This window comes from Schistocerca piceifrons, chromosome 2 (genome assembly GCF_021461385.2).
Source record: "Schistocerca piceifrons isolate TAMUIC-IGC-003096 chromosome 2, iqSchPice1.1, whole genome shotgun sequence".
NCBI classification, from domain to species: Eukaryota; Metazoa; Arthropoda; class Insecta; order Orthoptera; family Acrididae; genus Schistocerca; species Schistocerca piceifrons.
In genome coordinates, this window is record NC_060139.1 from 643,306,901 (window position 1) to 643,327,667 (window position 20,767).

The following is a 20,767-nucleotide window of genomic DNA, read 5'->3' on the forward strand; positions in this document are numbered from 1 at the left end:
ATTATTTATACATATATACAATATTTAAGTTACAAAGATGTTATTCTGTGGTTCTCATACTGTGAAAAATGGAAGCTCTTAACATGACCTTAAAGGTAAGTTTCAAATAAGCTGAAAATTTAATGTCTTTCCAGTCTGTCACTGCTGTACAGTGAAAATACAATGAAGTATTACAGGCTGATGTATTGACATTTAGTTCCAAAAATATTTGTTCTTGTTTACTGAGGTCAGCAACATGGAGTGGAGAGCAGTTGAACACATTCCAGTCAATGATAGTTGTAGATGATTGCAAAAAAGTCCCAGTTTTAACTTCTTCACAAATGTCATGCAGCTCACAGCTATAGCTTCATTGTATGTACGAATATTGAAATTCCTTATAAAAAGATAATCCTGGCATTGCACTGGAACAAAATAAATGATGTAAAGAATAGGACAGATATATTAAAACTCTGATTTGCTGCCTTGTAAAGAGCAGGTGTCTATATATGTCAACAGCAGATAAAAACTGAAATGACAATAGAGTCTATGGTCCTCAGTTGGTTTTATAGGCAAACACAATATTAATCATGGAAAGACATTTTGATAGTAACTGTTAGGGTTTGTACGCAATGGCTTTGAAGGGAATATGTCAGCCACACAACCTGTAGGAGAGATTTATTGAATACAAGAATCAACAGCAGAAATTTGCTGGAGGCATGCAGTAGGTCTTGAAATGCATGCTCATAAATAACGAGGCAAGACACACAACAGTAGCGATGGAAGCAACCACTACTGCCATTGTCCCTCACAGTTTTAATCTGCCAATGCCGATTTGCTGTTGCATGTTCTGAATTTCTGGATTAAGAAAAGTCAGTTTATATTTGCAGATGTATAGTTCTGATTCAGTTTTAAAACTGAAATAACTGTTTTATAATAGTTCACAAGTTAACAATAATACTACTATTTTATGCTTTAAAAATAAGTATAAACAAAAACATCACAAAATGTTGTAGATTTCTGCAGCAAATAGTATCACTCACTTTGTTTTGTGTAAAAGTCATCCAGATCTGATATGAGATTTCAGATAATAACAGAAGACAGGCCTTATTCAGATCATTTTGAATAAAGGGGCTGCAATCTTTCTTTGTCTTCTGGTGGAAATATTTATTGTCACAGCAATTCCTACTGTCTGTCACAGTTTCTTCTACATACAAGTATATGGAACAAAGGCACTTTGGAAATGGTGTGCTGACATTTTCAGCTGTTTGTACTCTTTCTCGCCACTGAAGGTCCTAACTGCAGCTAATGTCAGTATCTATGGGCCTGGTACAAACTGTGGAGTGGTACCCAGTCTCCATCAGCATTGATTTGTTGTGACTTCTTCTTTATTTTCATGTATACAGAATCACTGTAGTTGTCATACTAGAAAAGAAGAAAATATTAAATGAAACAAATTGGTTGTATTGAATCTAGTAAGACTATTTACAACAAACCTTAAAAAGGTAATTTTAAGTATTGATTGCAATGCAGCAATGAAAGAAATGTGTTTAAAGCTTCTATGTACTTGTGTATAAAAGCTGAAGGACAGTAAACAAATGCAGTAATGGAAAGTCCTTGAAGGAATGTAAATAATGGAAGGAATAAAGGCAAGAAATTACTCTATAATGGAGGAAAGAAGAGTAAAAACATTGCTGAGATATTGGATGAAGTCTTTCTTGAGTGGTAACTAGTATAAAATAAATATATGAAAACACTGAATTTTGTGGTTACATTGTTGCCACCAACCATATTTCACTAGCACTACAGTGTTACTGGGGTGACTGGTTGTATCAAGAAGAGTGGATGAAAGAAGAAAGGAGATAGGGAGGGGGAGGAATGGTTGGAGGGAAGAATTACTGACAGGTGGGAGGGAAAGGCAGCAAGTGCACAGAATAGGAATGTAGCACCAGTGGGCCTACTCTAGTACATGCAAAGTGAATTGCTTATTTTACATAATTACACAGAAGTATGGACTAGGAGGGGAAGATAGAATAGAGGAAGAGGATGGCTCCAGAGTGGATGGTGAGAATGTCGAATGAATGAAGTGGGGCACATAGAGACAGGAGGAGATGTGTGTGGAGCAGGAGTTAATTGAAATTGGGGCCAGGAGAATTAAAGGATGTTGTAAGGGCAATTCTCATCTGTATTATTCCTGGAATCTGGCATAATGGGGTGAGGTTGGGGATAGGACAGGGGTGGAGAATGATTTCGGTGACATGAGTTGTAAAGCAGCAACTGAAGTCAAACATGCCATACTCAGAAATGTTTTCCACCTCTGGATTGTCAGTCCAGCTCTCAGACACAGTCGAGCTGTGACCACCCATTCAGATGGACAACAGGTCTGTTGGTCACATAAAAGGCTGTGCAAAAGCTGCAGCAGAGCTATTATATGATATGACTACTTTCACATATGGCCTTACCTCTAACAGGAGAGGACGTTCTTGTGACAGACCTGGGATATGGTGTGCTGGTTGGGTGCACTGGTCAGGTCTTCCATCTCCATTTTTCACAGGTGTTTGGTCCATGTAGCAAGGGACTGAGATAATATGTGGCAGAAGGATGAACCAGGGTGTTGCACACATTGAATGAGTAGTGGGATACGACCTAGAGAGAGGTGCTCCAAGAACTGTCGATAGTGTGTTCCACATTTCTTGGTATGGTGATAAGGTGTTGAAGCTCTCGTGAAGGATATGGTTAAGATGTTTCAGTATGGGATGATGCTGGGTTGTGAGGTAGGGTGCCCTTTGCAGCTGATTAGTGGGTGTAATTGAAGGAAATGTGGTGCAGTAATCACCTACAATAGTACATCCAATGTAGTTAGATTTATGGATTCTAAGAAGCTTGTAGAAGTTTGATATATGGAGGTTGGTGGGAAGAAGTAATTATAGTAAGGAGGGGGATGTATTTGGGACAGAAGTTCTGGGATGGGCCTAAGGATTTGAGTAGTAGGGTTTGGTAATTATACTGGACATCTGGTGTGTGATTACTGGGGCTGCGGGTGTAAGAATCAGAGAGTTGGCGGATATGTTCTATCAGGTAATCAGTAGCATTCATCATAACAAGCCTTTGTCCACAGGGAGGATGATTAGATTGGGGTCTATCTGAAGTTGTGGATATCTGTTCTGACATATCTATTCAACAGCTCAATCCCACAGAAAGGTCTCACCTTCAGACCCACACCCAAGTTCTGTCATTGAATACTCATCAAAGACACACTCTAGATATGTTTGTATTAACAAGAAAGGACCTGTGAAGGGTGGTTGAGGCTAAGTTAGAGGTGAGAAATTTCTGAAAGGTAACCTCAGTGTGATTTAGGTAGGAGTGGGGGAGGGTCACTGTTAGACAAAAGTATGAACTGAGAGATGCAAGATTCACTTTGAGGGGACTGGTGGCAAAAAAGTGTTTCCACTGTAGGACTCATGAAAACAGTGTGTCTTTGATGAGTAAACTATGACTGAACTTGTGTGGGGGGCTGAAGGTGAGACCTTCTGGGGGATTGAGTTGTTTGGTAGGGTTCTTGGTTTTGTGTGGTACTGGAAGGTGAAATGTAACAAGGTGGAATACCTCCACTTCCTATAATCCCACTCCTAACATAAATACTACTTTTTTATCTTGTCCTCTCTTTACATATGCAATACATACGTCATGTACATATGAAATCTTAGAAATCTTATCTGAGCTGTATTTTTCAAAACCTTGTTATTCAGTGTACAGTTTACAGGCTACTGACAACAACAGTTTAAATAGTTTGCAAGGAAAAATTTTATTTGAAAATATATTGAAAATTTACAATTTGTGCAAGTCATATCCCCTTCAAAATTCAACCCTGTTAATAATTGTTTGTTTTATGATAGACTTATTTTATCCTTCACCAGAACTTCAACACCTTATCACCATACCAAGAAATGAGGAACACACTACCCACAGTCCTTGGAGCACCTCTCTCTAGGTGATATCCTACTACTCACTCAATGTACGCAATACCCTGGTCCATCCTTCTGCCACATATAATCTCAACCCCTTGCTACATGGGTCAAACACCTGTGAAAAATGGAGGTGGAAGACCTGACCAGTGCATTCCCATCTTTCTAATGAACATGTTATATTTTCTGAACTGTATGTTTCAAAAGTCGTCTTTATTTAAAATTGTCAGTGTCTAGAACATTCAAATCTTAAAATTTAATATTTTCAAAAATCCAGTGTTATAATATTGTAGCCCTGATTTTTCTGATTCCAAAAAATTGTAATTTTTCTAGAATAATATTTTAGTTAATGATATATTTCAATTATAAAATGTGAGTTTATAGAAAAGTCTTGGTGTACTTTGATAAATCCCAGTGCACACCCAAAGTTTCACATCAACTGATCGTTTATACAATTTTAAAGACATTGAGCCAACTGTTAACCAAAAAGCATCTGTGCCTAATGTGTATCTGTATTCTAAGCTTCTCCTGTCTTTTGTGTTAAAAATGTAATAACTGCGTAATTTACCATTTGTAAAAACTGTCCTGCATTCACCTTTAAATAGGTGCTGTGCCCAAAACCACAGCCAGTCTGCACTGAGCTTTCAGAGTACAGTCTCTATGATAGTTAGTCCCTGATTAGTCTTTAACATGTTAACTTATGTGCCAGTTTGAGTCGGGCTGCATCAAGCTACTGAAGAGTACAGTAACTATGCTAGCCATGTGTTAAGCAAAATTGTAAGGGTACAGATACTGATCCTATACTTGAAGGATCAAATCTACCCTTACATTCTTTTGCTACAGTGTGGTGACATCACTGACAAAAAAGCCCCATTGTTCTAAAATGGGTGGACTGGTGCCTGGAGATCTTACGGTGTGAAAGAGCGAGTCAGTCGAGGTGGAGCATGCTTATGGGACAGATGTAAAAAGCCTGCACCTCCCATGATCATGCAAAAAATTGTAAGATTTTATTGGTATTTGCACCAGAGTTCAAGCACGAGTAGAATGCATACATGTGTGGGCAAATTTAGAATCCTGAAGTTCAGGATTATACTTCATATCTGAGAGAATTGTTATGTAATGAAAAGGTGATCATACAGTAATGGACTGGCAATGGTAAACACAAACAAGCACATGATAAATGAGTGACTGCAATTGTAGTGTGAATGCAATCTGAACAACTAGGGATATGTTACTTGAATTTAAAGTGGAATAAAATAAATGTATCATTCAAAGGTGTTTACACATTAAAAACTCTGCATTATTAATAGAATGTTTTGGAAGGAACATAATCACAGAATAGTGTAGGGAAATAGATAGAGCACATGTCATAAGCTTATATAGGAACTTCAGTTACTGGTGCATTTACCTTGGGTGTAAGTGCACCCTTTATAACTGGCTTCTTATTAATGACTGTGTCATATTTTTCTAACTAGCCAGATTACAGCAAGCATTAATTAACTATACTAATTGAAAAAAATCACAGCTATGTATCTTTTTGTGTGGAAAACATGTACTGGTGACAGTCATGTTTTAATTTATAGCAAAATATACAACCCTAATTCCATTGTTGTTGTTGTTGTGGTCTTCAGTCCCGAGACTGGTTTGATGCAGCTCTCCATGCTAATCTATCCTGTGCAAGCTCCTTCATCTCCCAGTACCTACTGCAACTGACATCCTTCTGAATCTGCTTAGTATATTCCTCTCTTGGTCTCCCTCTATGATTTTTACCCTCCACACTGCCCTCCAATGCTAAATTTGTGATCCCTTGATGCCTCAGAACATGTCCTACCAACCGATCCCTTCTTCTAGTCAAGTTGTGCCACAAACTTCTCTTCTCCCCAATCCTATTCAATACCTCCTCATTAGTTACGTGATCTACCCACCTAATCTTCAACATTCTTCTGTAGCGCCACATTTCAAAAGCTTCTATTCTCTTCTTGTCCAAACTATTTATTGTCCATGCTTCACTTCCATACATGGCTACACTCCATACAAATACTTTCAGAAACGACTTCCTGACACTTAAAACTATACTCGATGTTAACAAATTTCTCTTCTTCAGAAATGCTTTCCTTGCCATTGCCAGTCTACATTTTATATCCACTCTACTTCAACCATCATCAGTTATTTTGCTCCCCAAATAGCAAAACTGCTTTACTACTTTAAGTGTCTCATTTCCTAATCTAATTCCCTCAGAATCACCCGACTTAATTCGACTTGATATTCATACAAGTGGCTCTCTTTTCTCCAAAGGTCTCTTTAATTTTCCTGTAGGCTGTATCTATCATACCCCTAGTGAGATAAGCCTCTATATCCTTACATTTGTCCTCTAGCCATGCCTGCTTAGCCATTTCGCACTTCCTGTCGATCTCATTTTTGAGACGCTTGTATTCCTTTTTGCCTGCTATATTTACTGCATTTTTATATTTTCTCCTTTCATCAATTAAATTCAACATTTCTTCTGTTACCCAAGGATTTCTACTAGCCCTCTACTTGATCCTCTGCCGCCTTCACTACTTCATCCCTCAGAGCTACCCATTCGTCTTCTACTGTATTTCTTTGTCCCATTCCTGTCAATTGTTCCCTTACGCTCTCCTTGAAACTCTGTACAACCTCTGGTTCTTTCAGTTTATCCAGGTCCCATCTCCTTAAATTCCCACCTTTTTGCAGTTTCTTCAGTTTTAATTTACAGTTCATAACCAATAGATTGTGGTCAGAGTCAACATCTGCTCCTGGAAATGTTCTACTATTTAAAACCTGGTTACTAAATCTCTGTCTTACCATTATATAATCTGTCTGATACCTTTTAGTATCTCCAGCATTCTTCCATGTATACAACCTTCTTTTATGATTCTTGAACCAAGTGTTAGCTATGATTAAGTTATGCTCTGTGCAAAATTCTACCAGACGGCTTCCTCTTTCATTTCTTAGCCCCAATCCATATTCACCTACTATGTTTCCTTCTCTCCCTTTTCCTATTGTCAAATTCCAGTCACCCATGACTATTAAATTTTCGTCTCCCTTCACTACCTGAATAATTTCTTTTATCTCATCATACATTTCTTCAATTTCTTCATCATCTGCAGAGCTAGTTGGCATATAAACTTGTACTACTGTATTAGGCATGGGCTTCGTGTCTATCTTGGCCACTATAATACATTCACTATGCTGTTTGTAGTAGCTTACCCGCATGCCTATTTTTTTATTCATTATTAAACCTACTCCTGCATTACCCCTATTTGATTTTGTATTTATAACCCTGTATTCACCTGACCAGTAGTCTTGTTCCTCCTGCCACCGAACTTCACTAATTCCCACTATATCTAACTTTAACCTATCCATTTCCCTTTTTAAATTTTCTAGCCTACCCACTTGATTAAGGGATCTGACATTCCACGCTACGATCATTAGAACGCCAGTTTTCTTTCTCCTGATAACAACGTCCTCTTGAGTGGTCCCCGCCCGGAGATCCGAATGGGGGACTATTTTACCTCCGGAATATTTTACCCAAGAGGACGCCATCATCATTTAACTATACAGTAAAGCTGCATGCCCTCGGGAAAAATTACGGCTGTAGTTTCCCCTTGCTTTCAGCCGTTCGCAGTACCACAACAGCAAGGCCGTTTTGGTTAATGTTACAAGGCCAGATCAGTCAATCATCCAGACTGTTGCCCCTGCAACTACTGAAAAGGCTGCTGCCCCTCTTCAGGAACCACACATTTGTCTGGCCTCTCAACAGATACCTTTCCATTGTGGTTGCACCTACGGTACGGCTATCTGTATTGTTGAGGCACCCAAGCCTCCCCACCAGCGGCAAGGTCCATGGTTCATGGGGGGGGGGGGGGGGGGCTAATTCCATTATCATTTGATATTTCATGGTGGCTACGTCTTCCTATAGTCGGCTGATAGGCCTCTTCTTGTCCTATTTTTGCATTCAAGTCTTCTATTAAGATCTTAACATCATGTTTGGGAGCCTGATCTACTGCTCTACCTTGCCATGAAACTCATTCTTCCATTGTTTATCTGCCTACTCTGTGGGTGCATGTACTTTTATAATCGTTATGTTGAAAAATTTTCTCCTTAATCTTAACATGGACATCTATTCATTGAGTGGTTCAAAGTACATCACAGTAGGTTTCAGTTCTTTAGCGACCACAAAGCCTGTTCCAGAGGTATTCGTCCTCCTGCAACTATAGAAGACAGTGAAATTTCCTGAGTCCATTGTATCACTTCCCTTCCACAAAATTTCTCAGAGAGTCAATAGTTTTATACCACAGTTGTTTACTTGTGCTAGCCACTGACATAGGGCGCCAGCTTGGTATAGGCTCCACACATTCCATGTGCTATGTAAATATCTCATATCCTTTTTTTTTGCTGAGGTCATCATCAAAAAATCTGGCCAGATTATTCCTTCATCTACATCTACATTTACATGGATACTCTGCAAATCACATTGAAATTCCTGACAGAGGGTTCATTGAACCACCTACACAATTCTCTATTATTCCAGTCTCGTATAACATGCAGAAAGAATGAACACCTATATCTTTCCGTACGATCTCTGATTTTCCTTATTTTATCATGGTGATCATTCCTCCCTGTGTAGGTCAGTGTCAACAAAATATTTTGGCATTCAGAGGAGAAAGTTGGTGATTGGAATTTCATGAGAAGATTCCGTCACAACGAAAAATGCCTTTCCTTTAATGATGTCCAATCCAAATCTTGTATAATTTCTGTGACACTCTCTCCCATATTTCGTGATAATACAAAATGTGCTGCCTTTCTTTGAACTTTTTTGATGTACGCCATCAGTCCTACCTGGTAAGGATCCCACACCATGCAGCAGTATTCTAAAAGTGGATGGACAAGTGTAGTGTAGGCAGTCTCCATAGTAGGTCTGTTAGATTTTCTAAGTGTCCTGCCAATAAAATGCAGTCTTTGGTTAGCCTTCCCCATAACATTTTTTATGTGTTCCTTCCAATTTAAGTTGTTCATAATTGTAATACCTAGGTATTTAGTTGAATTTACTGCTTTTAGTTTAGACTGATTTTTCATGTAACCGAAGTTAACGAGTTTCTTTTAGCACTCATGTGGGTGACCTCACACTTTTCATTATTTAGGATCAACTACCACTTTTCACACCATTCAGATATCTTCTCTATATCATTTTGCAGTTTGTTTTGATCTTCTGATGACTTTTTTAGTTGATAAACAACAGTGTCATCTGCAGACAACTGAAGATGGCTGCTCAGATTGTCTCCCTAATCATTTATATAGACAAGGAATGGCAAAGGGCCTATAACACTAACTTGGGGAACACCAGAAATCACTTCTGTTTTACTCGATGACTTTCCATCAATTACTACTAAATGTGACCTCTCTGACAGGAAATCACAAATTCAGTCACATAACTGAGACAATATTCCATAAGTATGCAATTTCACTATGAGCCTCTTGTGTGGTATCATGTCAAAAGCCATCCAGAAATCTAGAATATGGAATCGATCTGAGATCTCTTGTCAATAGCACTCAACACTTCATGTGAATAAAGAGCTAGTTTTGTTTCACAGGAACAATGTTTTCTAAACCCATGTTGACTGTGCATCAATAGACCATTTTCTTCGAGGTAATTCATAACATTTGAACACAATATATTTTCCAAAATCCTGCTGCATATCAATGTTAATGATACGGGCCTGTAATTTAGTGGATTACTCCTACTAACTTTCTTGAATATTGGTGTGACCTGTGCAACTTTCCAGTCTTTGGGTACAGATCTTTTGTCGAGCGAATGGTTGTATATGTTAAGCATGGAGCTAATGCATCAGTATACTCCAAAAGGAACGTAATTGGTATACAGTCTGGACCAGAAGACTTGCTTTTATTAAGTAATTTAAGGTGCTTCAATACTCCCAGGATATTTACTTCTATGTTACTCATGTTGGCAGCTGTTCTCAATTTGAATTCTGGAATATTTACTTTGTCTTCTTTTGTGAAGGCATTTCAGAAGGCTGTGTTTAGTAACTCTGCTTTGGCAGCACTGTCTTTGATAGTATCTCCATTGCTATCGTGCAGAGAAGGCATTAATTGTTTCTTGCCGCTAACATACGACCAGAATCTCTTTGGATTTTCTGCCAGATTTTGAGACAAAGTATCGTTATGGAAACTGTTATAAGCATCTCGCATTGAGGTCTGTGCTAAATTTCGAGCTTCTGTTAAAGATTGTCTATTTAAATTTGGCATGGTTGTTTCATTCATTCTGCAACAGTGTTCTAACCCATTTTGTGTACGAAGGAGGATCAGTTCTGTCATTTGTTAATTTATTTTGTATAAATCTCTCAATTGCTGCAGATACTATTTCTTTGAATTTAAGCCACATCTGGTCTACACTTATATTATTAATTTGGAATGAGTGGAGATTGTCTCTCAGGAAGGCGTCAAGTAAATTTTTATCTGTTTTTTGAATAGGTATATTTTTTGCTCATTTTTATAGGGTTTGGGGATTACAATATTCAGTCTTGCTACGACAACCCTGTGTTCACAAATCAATGAAATGGTTTTGATGCTCATTATTAACTCAGGATTGTTTGTTGCTAAGAAGTCAAGTGTGTTTCCACAACCGTTTACTATTCATGTGGGCTCATGAACTAACTGCTCGAAATAATTTTGAGAGAATGCATTTAGCACAATTTTGAATGATATTTTATGCATACCTCTGGAACTGAACATGTATTTTCACCAACATATCAAGGGTAAATTAAAGCCACCACCAATTATTATCATATGAGTTGGGTACGTGTTTGAAATCAAACTCAAGTTTTCTTTGAACCTTTCAGCAACTGTATCATATGAATTGAGAGGTCAGTAAAAGGATCCAATTATTATTTTATTCTGGGTGCCAACAATGACCTCTGCCCATACTAACTCACAGGAAGTATCTACTTCAACTTTGCGACAAGTTAAACTACTTCTGACAGCAACAAACACACCACCGCCAACCGTGTTTAGCCTATCCTTTTGGAACACCATTAGGTTCTTCTCAAAAATTTCAACTGAGCTTATATCCAGCTTTAGCTAGCTTTCAGTGCCTATAACAATTTGAGCATCAGTGCTTTCTATTAGTGCTTGGAGCTTTACCAACACAGCTACAACAATTTACAACTGTTATACGAATGGTTCCTGCATCTGCGTTCCTCCTGTGTTCAGCCTGCACTCTTTGGGACTGAAGCCCTTCTTGTGTTTTTCCGAGACTCTCTAACCTAAAAATCTGCCCAGTCCACACCACACAGCCCCTGCAACCCATGTAGCCACCTCCTGCGTACTGTGGACACCTGACCTATTCAGTGGAACCCGAAACCTAGCCACCCTTTGGTGCAAGTCGAGAAATCTGCAGCCTACACAGTCGCAGAACTGTCTGAGCCTCTGATTCAGACCCTCCACTTGGCTCTGTACCAGAAGTCGGCAATTGGTCCTGCTGACTATGCTGCAAATGGTCAGCTCTGCTTTTGTCTTGCAAGTAAGACTGGTAGCCTTTATCACTTCTGTTAGCTGCTCAAAACCAGAGAGAATCTCTTCTGATCCAAAGTGACACACTTCATTGGTACCAATGTGAGCAACCACCTGCAGTTGGCTGCACCCTGTACTCTTCATGGCATCCAGGAGGACTCTTTCCACATCTGGAATGACTCCACTCAGTATGCACATGAAGTGTACATTGGTTTTGTTACCCTTCTTGTCAGCCAAGTCCCTAAGGTACCACATAACGTGCCTAACATTGGAGTTCCCAACTACCAATTATCCCACCCTCTGTGATTGCCTGGATCTTGCAGGCTGAGTGGTTTCCTCTGAAACAGGGCAGGCAACAGCATTCCTTTGTTAGCATTTGCAACAATTGATGTTTACAGGAGAAGATTGTAATCTTCCACCCAACCATTTGAGGGGTTGCCCCCGAACAGCTCGCTGGGTAGCTGGCTCCATTTTCAGGGGAGCATCCTCAGCCTTTTTAGATCCTTCTACTGACTACAAGGCAGCAGTTGACGGTTGGAGGCTCCTCTGCCTTTCTTCCAAGACATCTGCTCTTATACCTGCTGGTTTTGGTCTGTCCCATGTATTTTATTTCCCTGGTACCCTCCATATCTGGAGAACATTCCCCCACCTGCCACCTGGGGAGGTACCTGATGGAGGACCAGCAACCCCACATGAGCAAAATTTCTTACTCTATATTAACTGTTTTTTTGTGTTATGATTTTTTTGGTTGGTGTATATTCACCAATAAAAGCAGTAAGGTAGTAGGGGCAGCTTAAATTTTGGCAACGCATGACAACAGTAAACTATTTAAAGCTTTGGATGCAGGTGTGGAGAGAAAAATAAGACACCAAAATAACACTGAATTGTTCAGTCTTTCGGGGTGTATCATAAGAAGAGTGGAATAAGTGCAAGAATAATTTTCAAACATTTAGTTACAATGTAACAATTACTATAAAAAAGAATAAGGAGCCAGCCCACAGAATGAGACAAATTGGTCAATCATATGCCACATCACAATGAACAGCAGCCAGCAGTACAGCAGCCAACAACAGCAGAAAATATAGTACATAAGTGTTGCAAGCTGCTGTAGGTCATTAACAAAAAATATTGCTGTAGAAATAGTTTAACAGTGCAGCATAGGCAAGGAACTGATTAAAACTGAGTGTGAAAAAAATTGATGTTTCAGGAACATTAACATTGATAGAAATCACATAATATTCAGGAAACATAATAGTAACTTCAAAACTAAAAAATGGAGGCAAAATTGATGATAGATAAGATAAAGGAGAGTGTCCCAGATTATAATGATTATCAGTCAAATACAGAGGAAAAGGAACAATGTTTATCAGAAAGTGAGGGGGAGGATCTGAGCAGTGCCCAGAATGAATTTTTGTTTGTAAATAGCATAGCACAGGAAAGCATGAGAAACTTAGCCAGACCCCAGGCAATAAAGGCAAGAAACATGGACATCCCAAAAACAAAAGGGTGAGAAACTGTAGTAGTGAATAATGGTAGTGGATACAAAACATTTGTAGAAACACCAAAATTGAGGGTAGGAATTGGTTTCAATTTTGAACAAGTAATGAAAGCACTGAGGGGAATATGCAAGAAACAAGAAGAAGTGTGGGAATGAAATATTAAAGAAATGATCAAGAACAAGAGGAAATGCAGAAGGAACAGAAGGAAGATATGAAGGAAATGCTAAGGGAACAAAATGAAGAAATTAAAGAGAATGTAAGGGAAATGTTTAAAATGTGGGAGGAAAGGATGGATGAGATGATGTTTAACAAGAGAAAAAAGGAAATCAAGGAAAATTTGGGACAACAGCCCATAAACATAGTAGAAGATAGAGGAACAAGAAACAGACAACGAGAATCTAGTAGTGTAGGAAGTGCAACAGACAATGCGAGATCGTGGAAAGCAATTAAGGGATACCAGAAAGGTATTGCAAGAAATAAACCAAGAAAAAACCAAGACCCAGAGTAATAACATAAATGGCAAATTCAAGAAAGTGTAGGGGAGACAGTAGAACATCTCAATCAGCCTACTAACAACCATCTTGTTATCAGCCAGCCATTTGAAGTTTGTAACAAACAATCTACATAAGTCAAGATTCCTGTGAACATTGTGATGAAGGTCATGATCAACCAATACATTCTGAACCAAAACATGTGAGAAAACTGAATAAAAATGTGTTGTGTCTTAACTATGAAAAGAGGATGTGGATGCAATTATTGTATGTGGCACAAACAAAAGATTGTGATGATTTATGAAAGTTAAGGCACAAATATGCATTATGGGGAATGGCGTGAAAGACATTACATTTACAAGATGAACCTTGTGAAGGAACTAAGAAAAAATGTGTTGTGTTGAATCTGAACATCAGATATGGGTACAACATATGAAAGCTGCTTTTGCTGATGTGAAAACAGTGTAAGAAGAACCAGTAATATGGAGACTAACAAAACTTGAAGTGTGTACTCTGATGGAACACAAATATTTAATTACCAAGTAAATGAAGGTGTGAAAACGATGGCACAAAGAAGAATGTTCATGCAGCAGAAGTGAATAAAAAGGCTGCAGGAACTCACATATGAAATACTGGACACAGGAGCACAAGAAAAATAAGAAGGGAGCAGGAAGCATGAACACAGATGCAAAGGATGGGGGCTGAGAAGAGGGGTGGAACCAGCAGAGAACAAGAATTTGGGGAACATACAAGGATTTCAGAACTGTACCAATCTGAAATGCATATGGAGGAACCTTGAATTTACACTATTAAATAAAAAGTAACCAACAAAAAGACCTATTTGAAGAGGATATTTTACGTTGAAAGATAAGACAGGTATCCCATCTATAAATAAGGTTAAAGTATGTGGTCATGTGGCTAAATCGTGAGTTCGGTCAGGAAGAGAGCTATGTGCAAGAATAAACAACATGTATACAGAGTTACTGAAATCCGGAAATGAAATACTGAGTTTATTGGTTATTGAATTCAAAACAAAAATGAGCTGTAGGTGAATATGAGAAAACAATTAACTGTCAAGTAAAGTTACAAGTGGAAGCAGAAGGAGAACCATACAAATGGACATTGTGTATAGTTTTCAAGAGAAAGTCATTATAGGCTGCGACTGGCTGACAGAGCACAATGCAGATATAGATTTTGGGAAAATAAAATGAGGATCTATGATGAAGAAAAGGAGAGAAAGGTAAAGATTAAGGAAGAAATAACAGCAGACAGAATACAAATTGTCCCTACATATACTGATAGGTAGTGTATGAAGAGAAAGTAGAAGAGGGAAGTTTAATAGATCTAATGGAAGTGATATATTCTAACTAGTGAGTAAGAAGCAAATGATCTTACACAGGAAGAAATAAAGGGGATTTCCAACATAGGGAGTGTAGTGGCTGGATTACTACCCCAATTAATCAAAAGGCTCAGGGAGGTTTCTGGAAAAAGACCAGGATTAATCAAAAGCCCATCATATCATATAAATTTAAAGTCTCATCAATCATATTTTAAGCTGCGTTATATGATTCCACAGGACAGTAAACAAGAGAATAATAGAACAAGAAACTAACAATTTCAAAAAAGTAAAACTTAAGTGTCAAAAATGTGACTGTCAAGAATGAACTATGTTTGTAATATAGAATGCTTCTTTTAAGGACAATACTGTGTTTATTCTGATTGTTTTAGTGAACAATAGTCAATAGTAAAGAAGTGTAATATGTGTAAACTTGTGTTGTACATGATATTATTTTTTTTATTTGTGGTGTTTTTTCTTTTTCTCTTTGCAGTGGCATAAAATGTTTAATTTATGTCTTATTCATTTTTACTGAATTTCAAAAGCTTTTATGTAACATGTAAAGGTTTCTGATTTATAGATTTGGAGTCATACAGACACTTTTTTTCAGTTGAATACTTACCTGATTTGGGCTATTGGCTAATGTATCAAAATGTGAACTGAAGAATTTTGAGAAATGTGTGCCTATGTATTTTCATTTAGCATCAACTTTAATATTTCATAAATTTTGATACAGACTGAAATGAAATGTAATTGTAATCTTCACTCACACATTGTGATGTGAACAATTTGGAGAGATGTGTTGATATGTGTTTCTCTTTCAACACAGACTTTTATATTTCACAATTTTGGAAATGGACTGCAACAAAATGTAATTGTAACTTTTAGTTTGATCTTTTAGTGTGAAATTTTTTTAAAATGTGTTGCTATGTGTTTATCTTTCAGCAAGGATTTTACATGTCACGAAATTTGAAATGAATGTAATTGTAATTTGAAATTTTATCTTATCCTGCTTGAATAAGTCTATACATTATGAATTTTTATATATATAAAGACCAAATATGTCTGCTTGTGTTTGTATATGTGTGGATGGATATGTGTGTGTGTGCGAGTGTATACCCGTCCTTTTTTCCCCCTAAGGTAAGTCTTTCCGCCCCCGGGATTGGAATGACTCCTTACCCTCTCCCTTAAAACCCACTTCCTTTCGTCTTTCCCTCTCCTTCCCTCTTTCCTGATGAGGCAACAGTTTGTTGCAAAAGCTTGAATTTTGTGTGTATGTATGTGTCTGTTTGTGTTTCTATCGACCTGCCAGCACTTTCGTATGGTAAGTCACATCATCTTTGTTTTTAAGAATTATATCTCTTGGTAAATCTCAGGAAATAGTAGGGATGGGTGGATATGATTCATGTGAAGTATAAATTTGAAAAAAATAAAAGGAAAGACCATGTCATCAAGCTATGGGGCAACACTGTCATTTTGATTAAGTTCACTTAGTGGTGAATCTTCCTCCCATGAACCATGGATCTTGCCGTTGGTGGGGAGGCTTGCGTGCCTCAGCGATACAGATGGCCGTACCGTAGGTGCAACCACAATGGAGGGGTATTTGTTGAGAGGCCAGACAAATGTGTGGTTCCTGAAGAGGGGCAGCAGCCTTTTCAGTAGTTGCAGGGGCAACAGTCTGGATGATTGACTGATCTGGCCATGTAACAATAACCAAAACGGCCTTGCTGTGCTGGTACTGCGAACGGCTGAAAGCAAGGGGAAACTACAGCCGTAATTTTTCCCGAGGGCATGCAGCTTTACTGTATGATAAAATGATGATGGCGTCCTCTTGGGTAAAATATTCCGGAGGTAAAATAGTCCCCCATTCGGATCTCCGGGCGGGGACTACTCAAGAGGACGTTGTTATCAGGAGAAAGAAAACTGGCGTTCTACGGATCGTAGCGTGGAATGTCAGATCCCTTAATCAAGCGGGCAGGCTAGAAAATTTAAAAAGGGAAATGGATAGGTTAAAGTTAGATATAGTGGGAATTAGTGAAGTTCGGTGGCAGGAAGAACAAGACTTTTGGTCAGGTGAATACAGGGTTATAAATACAAAATCAAATACGGGTAATGCAGGAGTAGGTTTAATAATGAATAAAAAAATAGGCATGCGGGTAAGCTACTACAAACAGCATAGTGAACATATTACAGTGACCAAGATAGACACGAAGCCCATGCCTACTACAGTAGTACAAGTTTATATGCCAACTAGCTCTGCAGATGACGAAGAAATTGAAGAAATGTATGATGAGATAAAAGAAATTATTCAGGTAGTGAAGGGAGATGAAAATTTAATAGTCATGGGTGACTGGAATTCGACAGTAGGAAAAGGGAGAGAAGGAAACATAGTAGGTGAATATGGATTGGGGCTAAGAAATGAAAGAGGAAGCCGTCTGGTAGAATTTTGCACTGAGCATAACTTAATCATAGCTAACACTTGGTTCAAGAATCATAAAAGAAGGTTGTATACATGGAAGAATGCTGGAGATACTAAAAGGTATCAGACAGATTATATAATGGTAAGACAGAGATTTAGGAACCAGGTTTTAAATAGTAGAACATTTCCAGGAGCAGATGTTGACTCTGACCACAATCTATTGGTTATGAACTGTAAATTAAAACTGAAGAAACTGCAAAAAGGTGGGAATTTAAGGAGATGGGACCTGGATAAACTGAAAGAACCAGAGGTTGTACAGAGTTTCAGGGAGAGCATAAGGGAACAATTGACAGCAGTGGGGGAAAGAAGTACAGTAGAAGAAGAATGGGTAGCTCTGAGGGATGAAGTAGTGAAGGCAACAGAGGAACAAGTAGGTAAAAAGACGAGGGCTAGTAGAAATCCTTGGGTAACAGAAGAAATATTGAATTTAATTGATGAAAGGAGAAAATATAAAAATGCAGTAAATGAAGCAGGCAAAAACGAGTACAAACGTCTCAAAAATGAGATCGACAGGAAGTGCAAAATGGCTAAGCAGGGATGGCTAGAGGACAAATGTAAGGATGTAGAGGCTTATCTCACTAGGGGTAAGATAGATACTGCCTACAGGAAAATTAAAGAGACCTTTGGAGAAAAGAGAACCACTTGTATGAATATCAAGAGCTCAGATGGAAACCCAGTTCTAAGCAAAGAGGGGAAAGCAGAAAGATGGAAGGAGTATATAGAGGGTCTATACAAGGGTGATGTACTTGAGGACAATATTATGGAAATGGAAGAGAATGTAGATGAAGATGAAATGGGAGATACGATACTGCGTGAAGAGTTTGACGGAGCACTGAAAGACCTGAGTCGAAACAAGGCCCCGGGAGTAGACAACATTCCATTAGAACTACTGACGGCATCGGGAGAGCCAGTCCTGACAAAACTCTACCATCTGGTGAGCAAGATGTATGAGACAGGTGAAATACATGCAGACTTCAAGAAGAATATAATAATTCCAATCCCAAAGAAAGCAGGTGTTGACAGATGTGAAAATTACCGAACTATCAGTTTAATAAGTCACAGCTGTAAAATACTATCACGAATTCTTTACAGACGAATGGAAAAACTGGTAGAAGCCGACATCAGGGAAGATCAGTTTGGATTCCATAGAAATATTGGAACACGTGAGGCAATACTGACCTTATGACTTAACTTAGAAGAAAGATTAAGGAAAGGCAAACCTACGTTTCTAGCATTTGTAGACTTAGAGAAAGCTTTTGACAATGTTGACTGTAATACTCTCTTCCAAATTCTAAAGGTGGCAGGGGTGAAATACAGGGAGCGAAAGGCTATTTACAATTTGTACAGAAACCAGATGGCAGTTGTAAGAGTCGAGGGACATGAAAGGGAAGCAGTGGTTGGGAAGGGAGTGAGACAGGGTTGTAGCCTTTCCCCGATGTTATTCAATCTGTATATTGAGCAAGCAGTAAAGGAAACAAAAGAAAAATTTGGAGTAGGTATTAAAATTCATGGAGAAGAAATAAAAACTTTGAGGTTCACCGATGACATTGTAATTCTGTCAGAGACAGCAAAGGACTTGGAAGAGCAGTTGAACAGAATGGACATTGTCTTGAAAGGAGGATACAAGATGAACATCAACAAAAGCAAAACGAGGATAATGGAATGTAGTCGAATTAAGTCAGGTGATTCTGAGGGAATTAGATTAGGAAATGAGACACTTAAAGTAGTAAAGGAGTTTTGCTACTTGGGGAGCAAAATAACTGATGATGGTTGAAGTAGAGAAGATATAAAATGTAGACTGGCAATGGCAAGGAAAGCATTTCTGAAGAAGAGAAATTTGTTAACATCGAGTATAGATTTAAGTGTCAGGAAGTTGTTTCTGAAAGTATTTGTATGGAGTGTAGCCATGTATGGAAGTGAAACATGGACGATAAATAGTTTGGACAAGAAGAGAATAGAAGCTTTTGAAATGTGGTGCTACAGAAGAATGCTGAAGATTAGATGGGTAGATCACATAACTAATGAGGAGGTATTGAATAGAATTGGGGAGAAGAGGAGTTTGTGGCAGAACTTGACGAGAAGAAGGGACCGGTTGGTAGGACATGTTCTGAGGAGTCAAGGGATCACAAATTTAGCATTGGAGAGCAGCGTGGAGGGTAAAAATCGTAGAGGGAGACCAAGAGATGAATACACTAAGCAGTTTCAGAAGGATGCAGGTTACAGTACATACTGGGAGATGAAGAAACTTGCACAGGATAGGATAGCGTGGAGAGCTGCATCAAACCAGTCTCAGGACTGAAGACCACAACAACGACAGTGGTGAATTTCTTTTTTTTCAGTATTTGAGGAGGTTTTATATTTTTCAAAAATCCTTTTTACATGTGGATCTTGAAAACAATTAGTTGTAGAGTGTGACAGTACAGATTTTGACCCTATACTTGAAAGATCAAATGTACCCATATGCTCTTCTGCTACAGTGCAGCGGCATCACTGATGGCGATCCCTGTTCGTTTCAGAAGGGAAAGACTGGCGTGTAGCATGCAGGAGTGAGTTACTCATACAGGAGCACTCTTACATGGCAAGTCCTGAGAGCCTTTGCTTCTCACAATCATGCATAAAAGTGAAAACATTTTACTGATAGTCACACCAGAGTTAAACACACATATAATATGTCGAGTGTGAACAAAGTTAGAATTTTGAAGTTCAGAACTATGGTTCATACCTAGGAGAGTGGATTGGATTGGATTGTTTGGGGGAGGAGACCAGACAGCAAGGTCATCAGTATCATCAGATTAGGGAGGGATGGGGAAAGAAGTCGGCTGTGCCCTTTCAAAGGAACCATCCTGGCATTTGCCTGGAGTGATTTAGGGAAATCACAGAAAACCTAAATTAGGATGGCCGGACGCAGGATTGAACTGTCGTCCTCCCAAATGCGAGTCCAGTGTGCTAGCCACTGCGCCACCTCGCTTGGTATACTTAGGAGTCTTGTTGTGTAATGAAAAGGTGACCATACAGTAATGAACCAGCAATGGTAAACTCATACAAGTGGTTGATAAAGGAGTGCCTGCAATTGTAGTGTGAATGCAATCTGAACTAGTGGGGATCTGTTACTCAATTGAAAGTGGAATAAAATAACTTTATCATACAAAAGTGTTCATGTAATAAAATCTCTTCAGTATTAATAGAATATTTTGGAAGGAACAGAATTGTAGAACAGTGTTAGAGAATAGATAAGGCATGCATCATAGGCTCACATTCAGACCTTTAGTTATCAGCATGTGTACATTGGGAGTATGGTCACCCTCTATAACTGGTTACTTATTAATGTCTGATGTCTAATTTTTTTAACCTGCCAGGCTACAGCAAGTATTAGTTAACCATATTCACTAATAAAAGCAATAAAATAGTAGAAAATCCAGGATGGAATGTAACAAGGATGCTTGCTGCTCACAATAGAGTGGAGATGCTGAGTC

General features: G+C 38.5%; 1 protein-coding gene across 1 annotated transcript in view; it reads right to left on the reverse strand.

Moving 5' to 3' along the window:
- Positions 1 to 253: 253 nt before the first annotated feature.
- Positions 254 to 20,767, reverse strand: part of LOC124775687 (Down syndrome cell adhesion molecule-like protein Dscam2) — a 194,666-nt gene continuing 174,152 nt past the window's right edge. The window contains exons 18-19 of the mRNA XM_047250516.1: positions 1,020 to 1,401; positions 254 to 401 (exon numbers count right to left, since the gene is read on the reverse strand). Of these exons, the coding sequence (XP_047106472.1) occupies positions 1,288 to 1,401 (114 nt within the window). The 3' untranslated portion in view covers positions 254 to 401; positions 1,020 to 1,287. The remainder of the gene's footprint in view (positions 402 to 1,019; positions 1,402 to 20,767) is intronic.